This window comes from Echiichthys vipera (assembly GCF_963691815.1).
Source record: "Echiichthys vipera genome assembly, chromosome: 10".
NCBI lineage: Eukaryota > Metazoa > Chordata > Actinopteri > Perciformes > Trachinidae > Echiichthys > Echiichthys vipera.
Window position 1 is genome coordinate 2,175,495 of NC_139835.1, and position 16,786 is coordinate 2,192,280.

General features: G+C 44.0%; 1 protein-coding gene across 1 annotated transcript; it reads left to right on the forward strand.

The window, feature by feature from the left end:
• The first annotated feature begins 1,787 nt into the window (after window positions 1-1,787).
• arglu1a (arginine and glutamate rich 1a) lies at window positions 1,788-15,067 on the forward strand. The gene is made up of 4 exons (XM_083921453.1): window positions 1,788-2,336; window positions 8,762-8,987; window positions 12,144-12,227; window positions 13,470-15,067. Exons 1-4 carry the CDS (start codon window positions 2,014-2,016, stop codon window positions 13,632-13,634), a joined length of 798 nt encoding a protein of 265 aa, XP_083777579.1. The 5' UTR covers window positions 1,788-2,013; the 3' UTR covers window positions 13,635-15,067.
• Window positions 15,068-16,786: the final 1,719 nt, after the last annotated feature.

Here is a 16,786-nt window from a genome sequence, read left to right on the forward strand (position 1 = left end):
GTGTACTAACTAAATCAAATCGAAGAGAACATATTTCTCCTGTATTAGCTTCTTTGCACTGGCTACATGTAAAATCTAGAATATAATTTAAAATCCTTCTCCTTACCTACAAAGCTGTTATTGGTCAGGCTCCGTCTCCGAGAATGCAGGGCTACTCATCGTTTCTAGTCTCCAAAAGTAGAATGGGAGGCAGAGCCTTCAGCTACCAAGCTCCTCTCCTGTGGAACCAACTCCCAAGTGTTATTAGGATACGAGCCCTTAGCAATGTTGTTATTTTTAAGCTGCTTAATTATGCTGCTATAGGCCTAGTCTGCCGAGGGATAATACTTTTCCAGATACTCTGAGCTTCTCTCCTCTCTGTCTGTATCATTCATGTCTCATCAATGCATGTTACTAATTCAACTTCTTCCCCGGAGTTGTTTGTGCTTTGTCGTCTCGCAGGTCTCTGCTGATCGTGGTGGTGCCTGCTGCCCTGGTCCTGCATGACGCTTCCTGATACTATTATAATCTATAACCTTAGCTGTGCTTGTTTCTACTATTATGTTGTATTAACTGCCATAACATATAAGTCATATTCACATTACTATAGATATTATTATAGTTACTGGAAGTGTGTCTGTCTCTGTCTTTGTGTCTGTCCTTGTCTCTCTCTGTCCATCTGTCCGTCTTTTCTCTCTTTCTCTCTCCTTTTCTTCCTCCCCAACCGGTCAAGACAGATGTCCTCGACAGAGCTGGGTCTGTCTGACGTTCCTGCCTGTAATAGGGAAGGTTTTCGTTGCCACTGTACTCTACGGGGGAATTGTTGGGTCTATATTTATCATAAATAAGTCATAGAGTAGAATATAATATAATAGAATAGAATTACTTTAATGATCCTAGACAGAGTTTGGTCTTTACCTAGTTTGTAAAGTGTCCTGAGATAACTTTTGTTATGATTTGGCACTATAAATAAAATTGAATTGAATTGAATTGAATGTGAGTGTGCTAAAAAGAAAATGACCTGACAGATTTTGTGTCACTGACCCATGCAATGTATGTAGGCCTTTTTTTTTTAGCACAGCAGATGTACGAGGAGAAAATATATTATATAGACAGTTTTTTTTAATAACATTTCTTAGATACTCATACAAAACGCCTAATCAGAATTATGTCTATGTCTGTCCAAAATCATATAGGCTACAGTATACACCATGTTAAACCAAAGTGCCTTGTTTAAATTAGCCTACATGTTACCCTGTTTACAATGTTGTGTTATCTTTGTCCTGCTATAATCGTCTGATGAAAGGTCAATTATTGTTTATTGTTAGGCTATGTTAATTTGACAGCACATATTATGTACTCCAAGACTGCAAATGTATTAGTTTAATTTAATTTAATTTAATTTTTTGAAAGCAAAAAGGTTATATTAGTTGATCGTTATTTTGCACGCCTTCCATCTAGAACTCAAACAGGATTTAAATATACTAAATAGACTAGACTTTGCTGTAGCCTACAACCTAGCCAACAAGTGCACAATCTGTATGGAGAGAATAGAATGTCCTCTGGCACAAACGTGTGACTTTGTGGTTTAAGAGCTGAATTGACAACCATGCCGAGTGGAAATATTTTTCAGGTCACCCCGATATGCGCACATTTATTTCTTGATTTGTTTTATCACGGATTGCTGCAGACCGAGGTAGTACAGACACACAGACAGTACGTTTGACCTAAGCAGTTGACCGGGCAATCCCGAAGACCAACGGGAAATACCGAAAGCCGCGGTGCCTGCTGGGAAACTACAACCGCGATCTAACCGCCATCTTTCTTCATAGAGAGTTAGCTGAGCAAAATAACAACCACTTTTGTATGATTATTTCTCCAAAATAGAATCGTTGAAGCAATTCTATTTGGTCAGTTATTGTAAATAGTAAGTTTGAAGAGGAGCGGGTGAAACGGGATTCCAGATATTGCGCACATATCAGATAAAAGACACAGTAGTCGAGACACAGCGCTCGATTAGTGGAGGTGGTCAACATGGGCCGATCTCGGAGCCGCAGCTCTTCTCGGTCCAAACACTCCAAAAGCAAGCACAGCAAGAAACGGAGCCGGTCGCGCTCCAGAGACAGAGAGAGGTCCAAGAAGCGCTCCAAGTCCCGAGAATCCAAAAGGAAAAGCCGCAGAGAATCTCGTTCTCGTTCCCGGTCTACCACAGCCTCGTCCCGCAGAGAGAGAGCAGCCTCGCCGCCGGAGCGCATCGACATCTTCGGCAGGACGCTGAGCAAAAGAAACGCGATAGACGAGAAGCAGCGGAAGGAGGAGGAGGAAAGACGGGTAGAAATGGAAAGACAGAGGAAGATGTGAGTATATTTTAACAAAAGACTCGGTACCTACAACATTACATAACGTTGCCCGTATTGAACTTCAGTATGTGCTAAGCTTAATGCTAAGCTAGCTACATTCACTTCCATAGATGAGCTTTAGCTCTTTGCACTAGAAAGCTAGCCGCCAAAGCATGCTAGCGTCAGCCAACGTTAGGCTCCACAGGGCCCTGTCTACACAAGGCACAGTATTCTCGCTGTCAGAGCACACAGCTGCACCGCAGGGGACACCGGCGGTATGGCAAGTTTTAGTTCAGTTAAAGAGGCGACTTGTTTTTTTTAACTATATGGTCTGAACCTGATAATAACACATCTTACAGTTAAAAGCTGTGTAAGCCATTCATTAAGTAACTATACCAAACAATGTAAGGTATGGCATCAGATAATCACTTTCACGCCATATACTGGAGGTGTTATGGGTGCTTAAGCAATTTTAATCGCCTTACCCTTACCCTTCCTTATAGGGATAATTCAGATTGTTTGAATCAAGGTCGTATGAGGTCAGGGCTGTCAACTAACTTATTGGCTCAACTGCCAAGGGGAAGTCATTTTTTACCGGCCAAATAATAAATAGCCTCTTTTAGTTGCATATACATCTGTTTCAGTCCTTTTTATTGAGATGCCAGTATTATAGAGCAATACATGCTTTGAAAAGAGGCCCATGTATTATTTAGAAATACATTTTAGTATTATTAATTGAATTACAAAGCGTTGCAAATTAAAAACTTTAACAGTGCAAAACTAGCCAGTAGCGGCCACTGATTGATTTTGTAGTGCTTAGATAAATTTCAGATTTAGAAGATATTGAAAATTAGATTAATGCAAAAAAATTGTGTATGGCAATAATAGTTGGAAAAATCTTACATGGAGAAACACACATAGGAAAGCTATTGACTTTGTGGTCATCATATTTACCAATGAAACCCTCAACCAATTTACATACTGAATGCATGCTAAAAAGCAAGCTTATGGTATCTAAGTTGATCATTAGCCTTTCAGCAAAGTACTCCTGATGTTTAATCATTCAAGTGTCTGACCATACTTCAATGATTGGATCAACTACTGCAGCAGTGAAGTTGCTGCAATAGGAGGTGCTGATTAAGGGCGCACTCACACTGTCCTTCCGCACCGGGCCAAAACCGTTTTTTCAGCTAAAGCCTAGTGCGTTTGAGCAGTGTGAGTGCACCCGCTCTGCGCATAACTGCGACCAACGGGCCGTCTGCGGCCCGCCTGAGAGAGGTGGGCTTTTGTAGAGCGTGTTTGCACATGTACGAGCGCGCGCACGTGTACGAGCACGATGCCTACGGCGGTTGTGACTTCATTTATGTGCGCCTGACATGTGTGGTAGCCACATGCACACAGACACCTGAGATGTGAGCCACTGCCCCACCTGGTCTTCTGAGTGGCTCTTTTTTACTGCTTAATGGCCACAGGGCCACTTAACCAGGTATAGAAATGTAAATATCGACATAGAGACTTGGTAGATAAGGAAGGACTTGGGCATGGGTTGGGAAGGCTCTCTGGTTTCCCAGTAGCTGACAGAATGAAATCAGATGCAGGCAGGCAAGGTTGTGTTTACAGTTGTGCCAGAAGCGACGTGACAACACATCTTCTAACTCTTAATAGCTTCCTGCTCAGAATAGAGAAAAAAACAGGGAACAGGGTAAACAGGATGACAGTTCACCGTCTGCTTTAACCCAGAAGTCTGCTGATGTACTGGAAAGGCTCATCAATTCCTACAGGGGCAGTAGGCTAGTGTAGTAAGTACATTTCCACACATTACCTGGACTAGATGCTAATTTGGACTTCTGACTGATATCTGACCCTCGTTAATCCATCGTTAATTGACAAGTACCGTATTTTCGCGACTATAAGGCGCATATAAACGTTTTTTTTTTTTCTCAAAATGTGCGGCGCGCCCAATAGTGCGGTGCGCCCTATGTGTGTTACTGCGGACGTTGTTGAGAACCGAGAGAACGTTCAAGGGGGATAGTGGGCGTGGCTTGTGTATAAAAGAACAGGTATGTGCTTAATGCAAAACATTGTTGTCTTAACAACCCTGAGAATGGCAAAGAGACACGCATATGAAGCACAGTTTAAACTGAAGGCTATCAGCTACGCAGAGGAACATGGAAATCGAGCAGCCGCGAGAGAACTCAAGATTAATGAATCGATGGTTCGCAAGTGGAGGAAGATGGAAAACGAACTCCGACAGGTGAAGAAGACGCTGCTGAGTTTCCGCGGACATAAGGCCAGGTGGCCCGAGTTGGAGGAAAGACTGGAGCGGTGGATCATTGAGCAAAGAACGAGTGGGGCGAGCGTTTCGACGGTCAATATTCGACTAAAAGCAGTAACGCTAGCGGAAGAAATGAAAATTGAACATTTTCAAGGAGGTCCGTCGTGGTGCTTTCGTTTTATGAAACGGTGCCATTTTTCCATCCGGACCAGGACTACAGTAGCGCAGCAGCGTCCGGCGGATTATAATGAAAAGCTGGCGAGCTTCCACTCCTTCTGCGGCAAACACATCGCCGACAAAAGCATCCAGCCAAGCCACATCACCAACATGGACGAGGTGCCGCTCACTTTCGACATCCCGGTGAGTCACACGGTGGAGAAGAAGGGGACAAGAACGGTAGCGATACGCACAACGGGGTATGAAAAAGCTTCGTTTACTGTTGTGCTTGGCTGCCACGCAAATGGACAGAAACTGCCGCCTATGGTGATTTTTAAGAGGAAGACTTTGCCTAAAGAGACTTTTCCAGCTGGAGTCATTATTAAGGCAAATGAAAAGGGCTGGATGGATGAGGAGATGATGAAAGCGTGGCTGAGGGAGGTGTATGTAAGGAGACCAGGTGGCTTTTTCCGCGCATCACCATCGCTGTTAATCTGTGACTCCATGCGTGCCCATCTCACAGCTGATGTGAAAAACACGGTGAAACAAATGAACGCTGTGCTTACTGTTATTCCGGGAGGTCTGACAAAAGAACTTCAACCGCTCGACATCGGCGTGAACCGGCCGTTTAAAGTAAGGCTGCGAGCGGCGTGGGAGCGATGGAGGACCGACGGAGACCACAGTTTCACCAAAAGTGGAAGGCAGCGCCGGGCAAGTTACGCCACAGTTTGCGGATGGATTGTAGATGCTTGGGCTAACGTGTCTGCTGGCACTGTTGTTCGAGCTTTCGCAAAAGCCGGCATCATTTCCGAGGAGCCGCACGGCAGGGAAAGTGACTCTGACAGCGAAGAAGGGGAAACTGGCATGTCTGATTTAGCGCAGCTGTTTAATTCAGAAACAGAGGATGATGACTTTGATGGCTTTGATTAAATACTTTGTAATAAATACATGTAATAAATACATGAAATACATACTCAGTTTTGCTCCCGCTCTATTTTGAAATACGCAGTAGAGGTATTTAAACGTAGTAGAGAATATGTACCGGTATATAAAACCCGCGCCCTATAATCCGGTGCGCCGTATGTGTGTGTTAAATACAGAAATGGCACACATAACTGAGACTGCGCCTTTTAGTACGGTGCGCCGTATGGTCGTGAAAATACGGTAGTGGTGCAACAGATCATCATTGATCTCTGATCCGTTCGGACCAATATCTTCGGTTCAGCACACACTTGATCCACAGGTTGATTTATGCAAAAAAGTTGTGTGCATGTTCAGTCCACACACTTGTTAAGAGCACCGTGGTCATGGCAAGCGGAGGAACAGCGGAGCTTGAACGCACAAGTTGTTTAAATCCCCTGTCAAGTATAATGATGAAGGAAAGAGTTTAGTGGATCAAACCGTGATGCTGTGTGTGCACTGTGGCACAAGAAAGCCATATGACAGTGGAAACACATCAAGCATGGCATTGCGTGCAGGGGAACATAGCATTATTTGACGATAACCGCTCACTTCATCACTGCAGACTGGGAGATGAGAAGCCTGTTGCTCCAGACACGCCCCCTCTACCACAGTCACAGGCACTCATCTGTGCAGATACTGACACAAGCAGTGGAGGAATGGAAAAAAAAAAAAAATAATGCATGAAAGACAATCTTGTTTGTCTTGTTTTTTTTTTTGATACACTCTGAGCCGACAAACGATCCGAACCGTAAGTTTTTTTTAATCTGTTGCACCTCTACCGACAAGCATGAAACTGAGTCTGCAATACATATTCTACAGGCAGCTGAAAACTTGTACACACTGTGTGTGTGTGTGTGTAGGATGGCCGATTTCAATCCCCCAGTGCTCTTTTGCTAATGCACTAGCAAGTTCACGGCTCTCACGAGCGCCTGCTGGATAGTGCTCATGACAGCCGGTTACAGAGTAACGGAGCAACACAGAGTATGTCTGCCTAGTGCTAATAAAAAAAAATGCCTATATTGAAATTCATTTTTTATTTCCTTAAACCAAAACATATTATTGATCAAATAAATGAAAAGTATCTTCATGAATAAAACAATACATTTCCTTATGTTAGCATCAGATCACTGTATGATATTTTACAGAGCAAACTAATGAAAAACAGAAGGCACTGGTACTGGAGACGAGTTGAAACTTGCAATGTGCAGGTCTGCAATGGTCTGAAACTTGACAGTTATGAGATGAGACGAAATGGTATGTCATCTCCATAGCAACAGTTCTCTAAATTCTTCTAAAATCTAAATGAGGACAGAGATAGTGAGAAACTTGCTACAGCTCCATTTCTAGCAGTGATGAAAGGGTGAAAATACCGTTTATATTTCCCTGATTCACTGTTTTGTTCTCGATTATAGCACTCCTCCATATTCATTGTACAGCTCTCTCGACCCTTTCTCTCTCACATTTTCTTTTTTACTTTTTAAATGATTTTGTTGCGGGGAACAATTGCAAATAAATAGACATTAGGACCGCCACCAGTGTTCATACTCGAGCCCGTACATGTGCAATGGTGCTTTACTAAAGCCCACTTCTCTCAACCTGGCCTTGGCTTGCAAGCGTGCCTGTGCGCGGTACAGTTGTACTCACACTGGTCAAACGAACTACACTTCAGCTGTGAAGGGTGCTTGGGCATGGTACGAATGGTAAGTGTGAATAGACCCTTAGGGCGTACTCACACTGTCCTTTTGGCCGGGGCCAAAACCGTTTTTTCAGCTAAAGCCTAGTACCTTTAAGCAGTGTGAGTGCACCCGTTCCGCGCATTACTGCGGCCAGCGGGCCGTCCACGGCCCGCTTGAAAGAGGTGGGCTTTAGCGTTTGCACATGTATGAGCACGAGCGTGCGCACGTGTACGAGCACGAGCCCTACGGCAGTAGCGTTATGTCCGCCTGTTCAGACATGTAAATAGAAGGACGGACCATGCGCGGACATTTAACAACAACAACAAAGCCACACACACGCGATCAATGTGTGTGACGTGTGATGGCGTATGGACAGCAAGAAGCATTGACCGGCCCTGGCAGTGTGAGTACAAACGGGGCGGGGGGGAGAGGGAGGGGGGACAAGTCTAAAGCCCGGGTCGCACTCACACTGTCCATCCGTACCGTGCCCGGTGCTTTACGGTACTTGTCCCCCCCTCCCACTCCCCCCCTCCCACTCCCCCCCGCACCCAAGGCCCATTTGTACTCACACTGCCTGGGCCTCGGCGGAATGCTTCTTGCTGCCTATACGTCATCACGCCGTATTGACGCGCATTGATTAACGTCATCGCGATGCATCGCTTTGTTTACAAATGGTTCACCACTGTGAACCTTTCGCCGCCATTGTTTTACACGTCTGTGCATGGTCAGTCCTTCTTTTTTCTATGTCCGAACAGGAGCACATAAAATGTCAGAATGTGCAAACATGCTTTATAAAAGCCCACATCTACCAAACGGGCCGTGGCCGGCATGCGCGGTACAGTTTCACTCACACTGATCAAACGAACTAGACTTTAGCTGTGAAACATGCTTGGGCATGGTACGGATAGACAGTGTGAGTTTGTCTTGAGGACAAATCTGGCCTGACTGGGAACGCCTGCATTCAGTGAGGAGTGACCACAGTGACCCACAATAATATGGCTCTGTGGTTGGCCCTGCTGTGAGAGGGCAGTGGGACAACACTGTTTAAGCATTCTACAGCCATCCAGTGGAAAAAACTACACTAGACTGGTCGTCAACTGAAGTCAGAAATGTGAATTGCAGTGACACCACATGTAATTTAAATGACTGACAGTGATGGAGCTGCATGAAGAAGAAACAGTGTTTCAGTATTTGTTTTATTGACTTAGTTGCTTGTTTTATTCTTAGTCTGATTGTTTTGCAGTATGCGTCTTTGTTATGAGAGCAGATCAGCTTTTTAATAAATCAGTTCCACCCCTGATTTCCTATAACCTGCCCCTTTTTCTATCTGCTCTCATTCTTCATTCTATCTATTTCTTCGCTCGGTCCCCCAGCCGGCAGCAGGAGATCGAGGAGAAGTTGATCGAGGAGGAGACAGCACGGCGAGTAGAGGAGCTAGTGGCCAAGCGGGTGGAGGAGGAGCTGGAGAAGCGGAAGGACGAGATCGAGCGGGAGGTGCTGCGGCGCGTCGAGGAGGCGAAACGCATCATGGAGCGGCAGCTGCTGGAGGAGCTGGAGAAACAGCGGCAGGCAGAGTTGGCGGCGCAAAAGGCTAGAGAGGTAACGCTCGGTCGTTTGGAATGCAGCCCCTCCATTCCCTGTCATTCCCAAACCCCCTGTCTCCATCCCCCCTCCCCCAATCACCTGCTCTGACTGGTGACTTTCTATGGGACATGTGGGGACAGTGGAGGTGGAGGGACCTCCCAATTTATGTCTCAGAATGTAATCTAGCCATGGTACAAGTTTCACTGCAGGGAAGGTATATGCAGAGCCTGGAAGTGGCCGTCCTGTAGGGAAATAACTATTTAATGGTAACAAAGCATTACCATGAATTTTTCTGCATACAAAACACAGAACATAATTATAAATTCAGAGGAATAGTGTCAGTTGTAGCAGCAAATGTTAATATTTGCATCATTCCTAATTGTCATTGTAATTGTTTATATGGTAATTTGCTACATTTTCAAATATGTGACACAAGGAACCTTGTGCATGAACTTCAGTGCCCATGTTACTCACTAGGGAACAGCGCCACAAATGACTTATAATAATGGAACTTCATGCAACATTGTGCACACAGTCACATCTCCTACTTCTGCAATTGTGGCTCCACTTAAGGGTTCTCAGAGAGAAGTTAAAAGAATGTTGATTTAGGTTTTTAACAGCAGGAGTCTTGCCTGTACACCCAAAGGTGAAATGTTAATATTGCCACCGTAAATTTTGGCATCTTGAGGGGATTTACTAACTTGCAAGCGAAGGTTTTGCCATGGCATGGTTATAAAAAATTGAATGACTTCATTCTTTGTCATAATTTATTCCCTGGTTCAGCTTGATCCGTTACCTTTCATATTTGCTAGCATCTTTGTTAATATATGTAATAAAGAGCTCTCTCTCTTTTTCTTTTTTCTTTTTTTAAAGATGACACTTCTGTTGTACATCACTGGCCATTTCTAAACTTTCCCCAAATGCCTAAAATGGACAACTAGTTGATATTAACTCTTTTGAGAAATTCTTTTTACCTTTGCATGGGGTAAGCCAGGCTTTAGAACGCCTAGGTCTTTATTTTACACTTGCCCTTCTCAGGCTTCTTTAAAGTTAGTACAAGCCTCTTTTCTTCTTTCTTTCCTTTTACGCTTTAGAGAGTAACCTGTGCCCCACGTCCCAAGGCTTCATTAAGAAAAGGGGGTTTGTTTACACTACAGTAAGAACGTATAGTGAATGAGAAGGGCAGCTAAAGCCTAGTGACCCTGACTTGTAACTGGGAGCAGCCAGTGGCTCGGTACTAATAGGCTGAGAAATGTAGTCCAAGCATGCCCCCTTTACCTACGTGGACTTAATCCATCAACCCTCTCCTGCCCTATAATCTGTATAAAGTCTGTACGCTACCACTCTTCTCTTCTCTAAATCTCCCACTCTCAATTGGAGACCCTGTTTACTTAAGGGCCCAGTAGAACTGGCAGCAGGCCCTTCTATAACCAAAAGGTCAAGATCAGCCTGAAAGGATCCAGTCATAACTCTTGTACGGGTTTTTGAAACACGAGTGGAGATTTGCTGTCTCTGTTTTCAATCAAATTTGATGTGTGGAAATGTTCATCACATTTGTTTAATTCAGACAGTTTGTCCTGTACAGGTTTTCTTTACCACCCCCTTACCTTCTCTTTAACAATCCTTGTTTTGAGAATCTTCTGTTAAAGACGCCATCTGCTCTTGGATACATAATGATGGACCACTACTTTTCCTGTTTCCTGTTCGACAAGGTTAACTATCTCTGGTCTAACCTTTATCTGTTGATTTACATACAGTATATATAAATATATTCTAATATTTATTCATTTAAAGAGCTTTTTCTCCCTAGAAACGCAAATGTACTGTGTTTTGTACTCATCACTTGCTTCTCCTATAGGGTTGCTGCTAAGTTGGATATTGTTACTTGTAAATACATTTGTGTTGTTTTTATTTTGGAAACACAACTCACCAACTTCCTAACTAGCACTTGACCAGAGCTGGCCTGCAGCCTTTCAGCTCCCCCTGTGACTTGTGTCCTGTACTGTAAGTGTACCATGGTCCGGTTCACCTCATACAAAGAACCACTTTGCACTCTTCTTCACTCTGCCATCGTATCAGTGGGGACAGAGCCACTGTAAAGACAGGAGAGAAAAAAAACAATATAAATGAATGCGAGCTGTGGCTGCAGGCGCAGGCTAAGCAGTACAGAGATCAGAGTTATAAAGAGGAATGCCGCCGGCGCGGTATGGCAGAATCCCCCCCATACCTTCCTACCCACCCACCCACCCACCCACCCACCCACCCACCCCAGGAGCGCTTCTCTGTCTCTGCAGGGGCCACACAGTCCGGACGAGACAGTAAATATTCAACCGTTTAATGCCGAATGCTTTCACCAGTTGTGTAGGTACACAGGCAAGGAAAATGCGTAGGTATACGTGCATTGGTGAGCCAAAACTATTCCCTCCTTTATTTGTATCCTTTTTTCTCTTGCTTATATTTATGTTAAAAATCAGCAATTGTATTTTCTTGTAGATTGTATTGTCTGTCATTTATATCTGTCTACTATTTATGAGTGTGATGAGTGGGTTTCCCCCTTTTATGAATTCTTGTGTTTAAATTTTAATGTCTTTCACAATAATGCAGTGAGTGCCCTAGATATGGCTTAGCTTTTACTTTTTTAGGAGGGTATTAACAGCAGGAGAGGGAGGGAAACAAATAGTGGGTTCATTTTTCCCCCACAGTTCTTTATGCTTTTTGCCCCCTCTTTGTATTTTTAAAACAATTTTGCCTGACTGCAAAGAATGTCGCAGCGTGGTCATGTGTGCAAGGCTAAACCAACTTCTCTGTGGAGTAATGCGTTTGGTGTGTGTGTGTGTGTGTGTGTGTGTGTGTGTGTGTGTGTGTGTGTGTGTGTGTGTGTGTGTGTGTGTGTGTGTGTGTGTGTGTGTGTGTGTGTGTGTGTGTGTGTGTGTGTGTGTGTGTGTGTGTGTGTGTGTGTGTGTGTGTGTGTGTGTGTGTGTGTGTGTGTGTGTGTGTGTGTGTGTGTGTGTGTGTGTGTGTGTGTGTGTGTGTGTGTGTGTGTGTGTGTGTGTGTGTGTGTGTGTGTGTGTGAGAGACAATTAGAGGGCAAGCGTGTGTATGTGTGTACATAAAGTGCGTTGTGGCTGTAGCCTGTTCGTGCGCTAACATGACACTGTGTCACCCGTCTAGGAGGAAGAAAAATCTAAGCGGGAGGAGCTGGAAAAAATCCTGGAGGAGAATAACCGCAAGATCGCCGACGCTCAGGCCAAACTGGTACGCCCTGCTCTGCTTCTTTCCTGCCTGCTTTTGGATAAATTTCTGTTATTATAGTCAAATTCATAACCCTCAATAGTTTTTGCATACTGCTGATCACAACATTTATTTTCTTTTAACACAACACTTTTAATGTTGTTAAAAACCCTGAGAAGCATGAATGGGTTTGTTTTCTTCCAAAACTGACTTCATGTTTGTATCACATTCATATGAAAAAAATATATTTGTTGTTGTTTACTTGTTTTTTTTATCTGTATTCTGAGATTTTTGTCCCCCTTAATTTCTCAATACACAAAAAATGATCTTAGTGGTAATAACAGAAGTGAAGAAGTTAAAAAAAGTTTAGTACAAACAGATAGTGAAGAAAAATTAAATAAATAAATGGTAAGTCCAGGCTTAGTGGAGGTTGTACAGCTCAGTGATGGTGGACGATTCATGCTTTGACAACACTGAGCTGTTAGAGGGGAGGTGCAAACAGTTTTCCCAGTACCTCTGTAAATGTCTCAGAAATCGAGGTCCAAAAAGGGGATAGTCTTGATCAAGCTCAAGAAGTGTGACTAAGAGGGTTTATATGTGGTTTACATACGTTACAGTTAAGATCCAAATCAGGATCGATCTTTGAAAGCTTTTAATTTAAAGGCGATGTAAACTGTATAGTCCCATTTCAAAAGCAAATGGACGTATGGAAGTTTGGACCTGGTCAAGAATCGACTTCCAATCCTGCCCCCCTTCATTTCTCACACTGCCTCCAATGATAAACAGTTTCTCTTCAAAGTTCAGTAGGAAAACTGACCCACGTCATGTCTGCGTTATGTGCTTTTAATGTCACTTATGTGTCTTTAATTCCAAATCTCTTCCTCCACTGATTTAGACCTCAAGGCTTTCACCACACCACATTACCAAATAACTTAATAGTCCTTTGGCATGAATTCTTTCTATCGAGTGGCTTTAAATTGATGGTTATCAGCTCTGTTAACAATCCAGTGGCTTGTCTTTTCTGTTGGCTATATAACCTTCAGGGTGACTAATTTGTAAAGCAGGGTTTATTTGATTCAGGCTTGATTTGGACAAGCTTAGGCTGTCGTAAACAGCTGCACACACGAAGAGAAGCAGGCACTGTGCTGCTGGATCTTAAAGGACTATAAAGACAAAGGCAGAGTTTTGCGGGCACTTGGCTTCAAAGTTATCTGTCCTTGTCTAACCCTATTTTTTCTGCTGCATGTTCTGCTTTGTGTCTGCCAGGCTGAGGAGCAGTTGCGTATTGTAGAAGAGCAAAGAAAGATTCACGAGGAGCGCATGAAGCTGGAGCAGGACCGTCAAAAGCAGCAGAAGGAGGAGCAGAAAATCATCCTCGGCAAGGGCAAGTCCAGGCCCAAGCTCTCCTTCTCCCTCAAGGCCACCGAATGAGACTGCTCCCCCTCCGTCTCCATGTCACGCCCTGCCTTCATCCCCACCCAGCTCTCCCTCCTCATCATTAGACCCCAGTCCTCCTCTGTGGAAAGCTCGCTTCGTTTTGGAAGTGCTGAAGGAAGGCCAGGGAAAGGGTTGCTACCCGTTGTGTTAACTCGCTTGTCCCCGTGAAAGGTCCACGTCGTCCTTCCCGGCCTTGAAGAGGAAGGCAGCTCTTCACTCATGTCCTTCCTAATCCCTACCGCACAGATGACTCTTGTTTGTGCTTTTTTTCAGTTTTATTTTCATTTTTAGGGAAGTTGAACTTTTAAAGTAGAATGCTATAACATGTCCCTCGCCCCGTAAGTCTTAACTCTGGTGTAACAGCGAGTAACTGTACGCCTGTGCTCTTCTCACATGTCTTCACAGACAGCAAACTACAATAGAACATCAGTCCCTGATATAGAAGAGTATTTGTAACTTTGTCTAGTTCAGTCTACTGTAAAAGCTCATGTGCAGCTTGGGAGTTGGCCTGTGGTTTTCCTGTTTTCTTTTTAAAAAATAAGGTTCCTAAAGTGGCTGAAGCACTGGTAACAAATCACAGCACAGCCTTTAAAAGCACAGCTAACTTCCCGTCCTGCTGACAGGTTTGGGTCTTCCACCTGCCTGACTCATTTTGTCCATAAGCCCTGTACACCATATCAATCTACAGCTTCTTTTCTTTCTGCTTCAGATCTTTCTGCCATGTATATAATTTTGTTTCCTAAATGACAACAGCATGTCGACCTGAGAGGAAATGTAAAGCTTGTGTTAGATTCGAAGTCGCTGCAGTGCAGGTGAACTCAGCCTCGACTCCCAAGCTGCCCATGATTGAACCAGAAACCTACAACAGGATATGTATCTGGTCTAGGATGAGGGGGCCCAGGGGTAATGAAGGAGAGGACATATCCTGTATGATGTAATTTTTTTAGCCTTGCTGTGATGTGCTGACTCCTCCTCTTCTTAGAGATTGTGTTACAAAACTGATCCACTGATTAGAAAACAAAAGTCACAGTAATGGTAAATCCTTTTATCAGACTCTTTGGGAAAACTGTGAATTGTACGAAAATATACCCGACCATTCAGTCCGCGTTCTTTCCCTGAGTTGTTGTAGTAAATGAAGTTGGCAAGGCGCTTTGCTTGGTAAGTCTTGATTCGTATAGGATGGACAAGTTCAGGTAAGACAAGGTTTGAGGTCAGCAGCAGAGAGTGTGAGTGAATGTGTGTGTTAGAGTGAGAGAGAGAGTGAATGAGTGTGTGTGTGTGTGTGTTTGTTTGTGTGTATGTGTGTGTCACTGACAGGTGGGTATTATGACTTTTTTGTTATGTTGTGGGATTTTGAATTTGTGTAATGTAATTCTCCCCAATTGTCAAGGGACTGAACAGTTCAATAAATCCATTGAATGCCTACACTGCTGTCTGTGATGCTGTGTACGAGTGAACTCTCTTTAAATATGTTCAAATGCTGTTTGGCACGGCCTTAACTCAACCTGAAGTCACTTCACACTCATTTGAAGTAAGTAGTGGTTCGACCTGGTCAATGACAAATTGTAATGGCGTTACTGGCACCACCTCGGCTTTTGTCAGCGGGTTAATGCACACTACGATCCTTTTGTGTACCCTTGAGTCGTGCGGGGCCAATGCATCAATGTCAAGTTAAGGAAACCCCTGTAAAAACACCATCTTCATCAGTTGGCAGCTCCAGTTTGAGACTTGAGCCGCGCTGGGTCGTTTCCAGGAGTGCAGATCCAATGTCAGGATTTGGGGGGGAAAGAGATTTTTTTTTTTTCCAGTACCTATCTCTGCTTAACTGTTATATTAGTAAATCGTAATTTGAAGGGTCATCTATTATCTACTCTTGAATGAATGAATATGACGATATGAAGCCCTTTTTTAAAAGCCTGCTGATCATCCGCGTCTGTGTAAGAAACTCCCAGTTCATGTGTTTTGTAGTGGAGCAGAGCAGAGATGGACGTGGAGGCAGAAATATGTTTGTCAAACATTATCTGTTCCAAAATTTAAAAAAAATCTTTTTAGATGTGAATCTAAATTTAGAATAATTTTGGGTGATTTATTGGGGGGCAATCCATGTTTTTCAGAAATTGGGGGGACATGTTCCCCCAGGACCTGCATGGTTGTTCCCAGCGAGTGAAGGATGATGAGACGGCCTGAGATCAGTGCAAACCGGCCGAGAGTAGAGCCGGCCTGGCCTCCTGCTCACACCGTGATTAATGACGTCCACGCGCACGCACGTGTTTCACTGTTGTATTTGGAGTAACTGGTTCTAAACTAATGATTCAAGTTACAGCCGTAGACTACATTCAAAGGTGCAAGAAAAACATGATGGATGGAGATATGAATATAGCCTGATGAATAATTCATCTCGGTCTCCAGAAAACCCTCCAGATCAGAGCATCGGCTCATTATTTGCATCTCTCTCATCAAATGATGACTCAGATTTTCAACCTGTGTAGTTTAGAGCCGTAGGTTTCACCACCGCCGTCCAGCACCGACCTGAACAGCTCCGGTGAAGAGAGAGAGAAGCCCGCTCAGCTCCGGTGAGCTCCGGTGCGCTGCGCTGCTGAATCCACAGCTCCACGGCGGCCTGTGTGCGCTCTCTGTCCCGCTGCTGCCAGCCGCTCAGCTCCCGCGACTCACTGAGGCAAGTCCAGTCATTCAAACAAGGAGGGGAATAAATACAGCCGGCTTTGAAAACGGTTTGTTTCACACACACACACACACACACACACACACACACACACACACACACACACACACACACACACACACACACACACACACACACAACCACACCGATTTTCGAGAGAAGTATAAAGGGGCCTTGGAAATAATAATAATAATAATAATAATACAGATGTGTACTTTGCTTGATCACAGACAGATGGAGCCTAAAAAACATGAATCGGCCTGTTGATACTTTAGAATTATTATATATTATTATTACTCAAGTTATTTAAATAATGTTTTTCCAATGTAAACTGTGAGCGTCTCTGCAAGTTCTTTCATCAGCAGAATTCTCTTGTTGAACCATCAAAAGTTAAAGTCCTGTCCAAACTGTGTGTGTGTGCGTGCGTGTGTGCGTGCGTGCGTGCGTGCGTGTGTGTGTGTGT

Coding starts and splice junctions, on each gene's coding strand:
- arglu1a (XM_083921453.1), top strand. CDS start 2,014: ATGGGCCGATCTCGGAGCCGCAGCTCTTCTCGGTCCAAACACTCCAAA. Junction 8,988..12,143: donor CGGCGCAAAAGGCTAGAGAG/GTAACGCTCGGT, acceptor TCACCCGTCTAG/GAGGAAGAAAAATCTAAGCG. Junction 12,228..13,469: donor CCGACGCTCAGGCCAAACTG/GTACGCCCTGCT, acceptor TGTGTCTGCCAG/GCTGAGGAGCAGTTGCGTAT.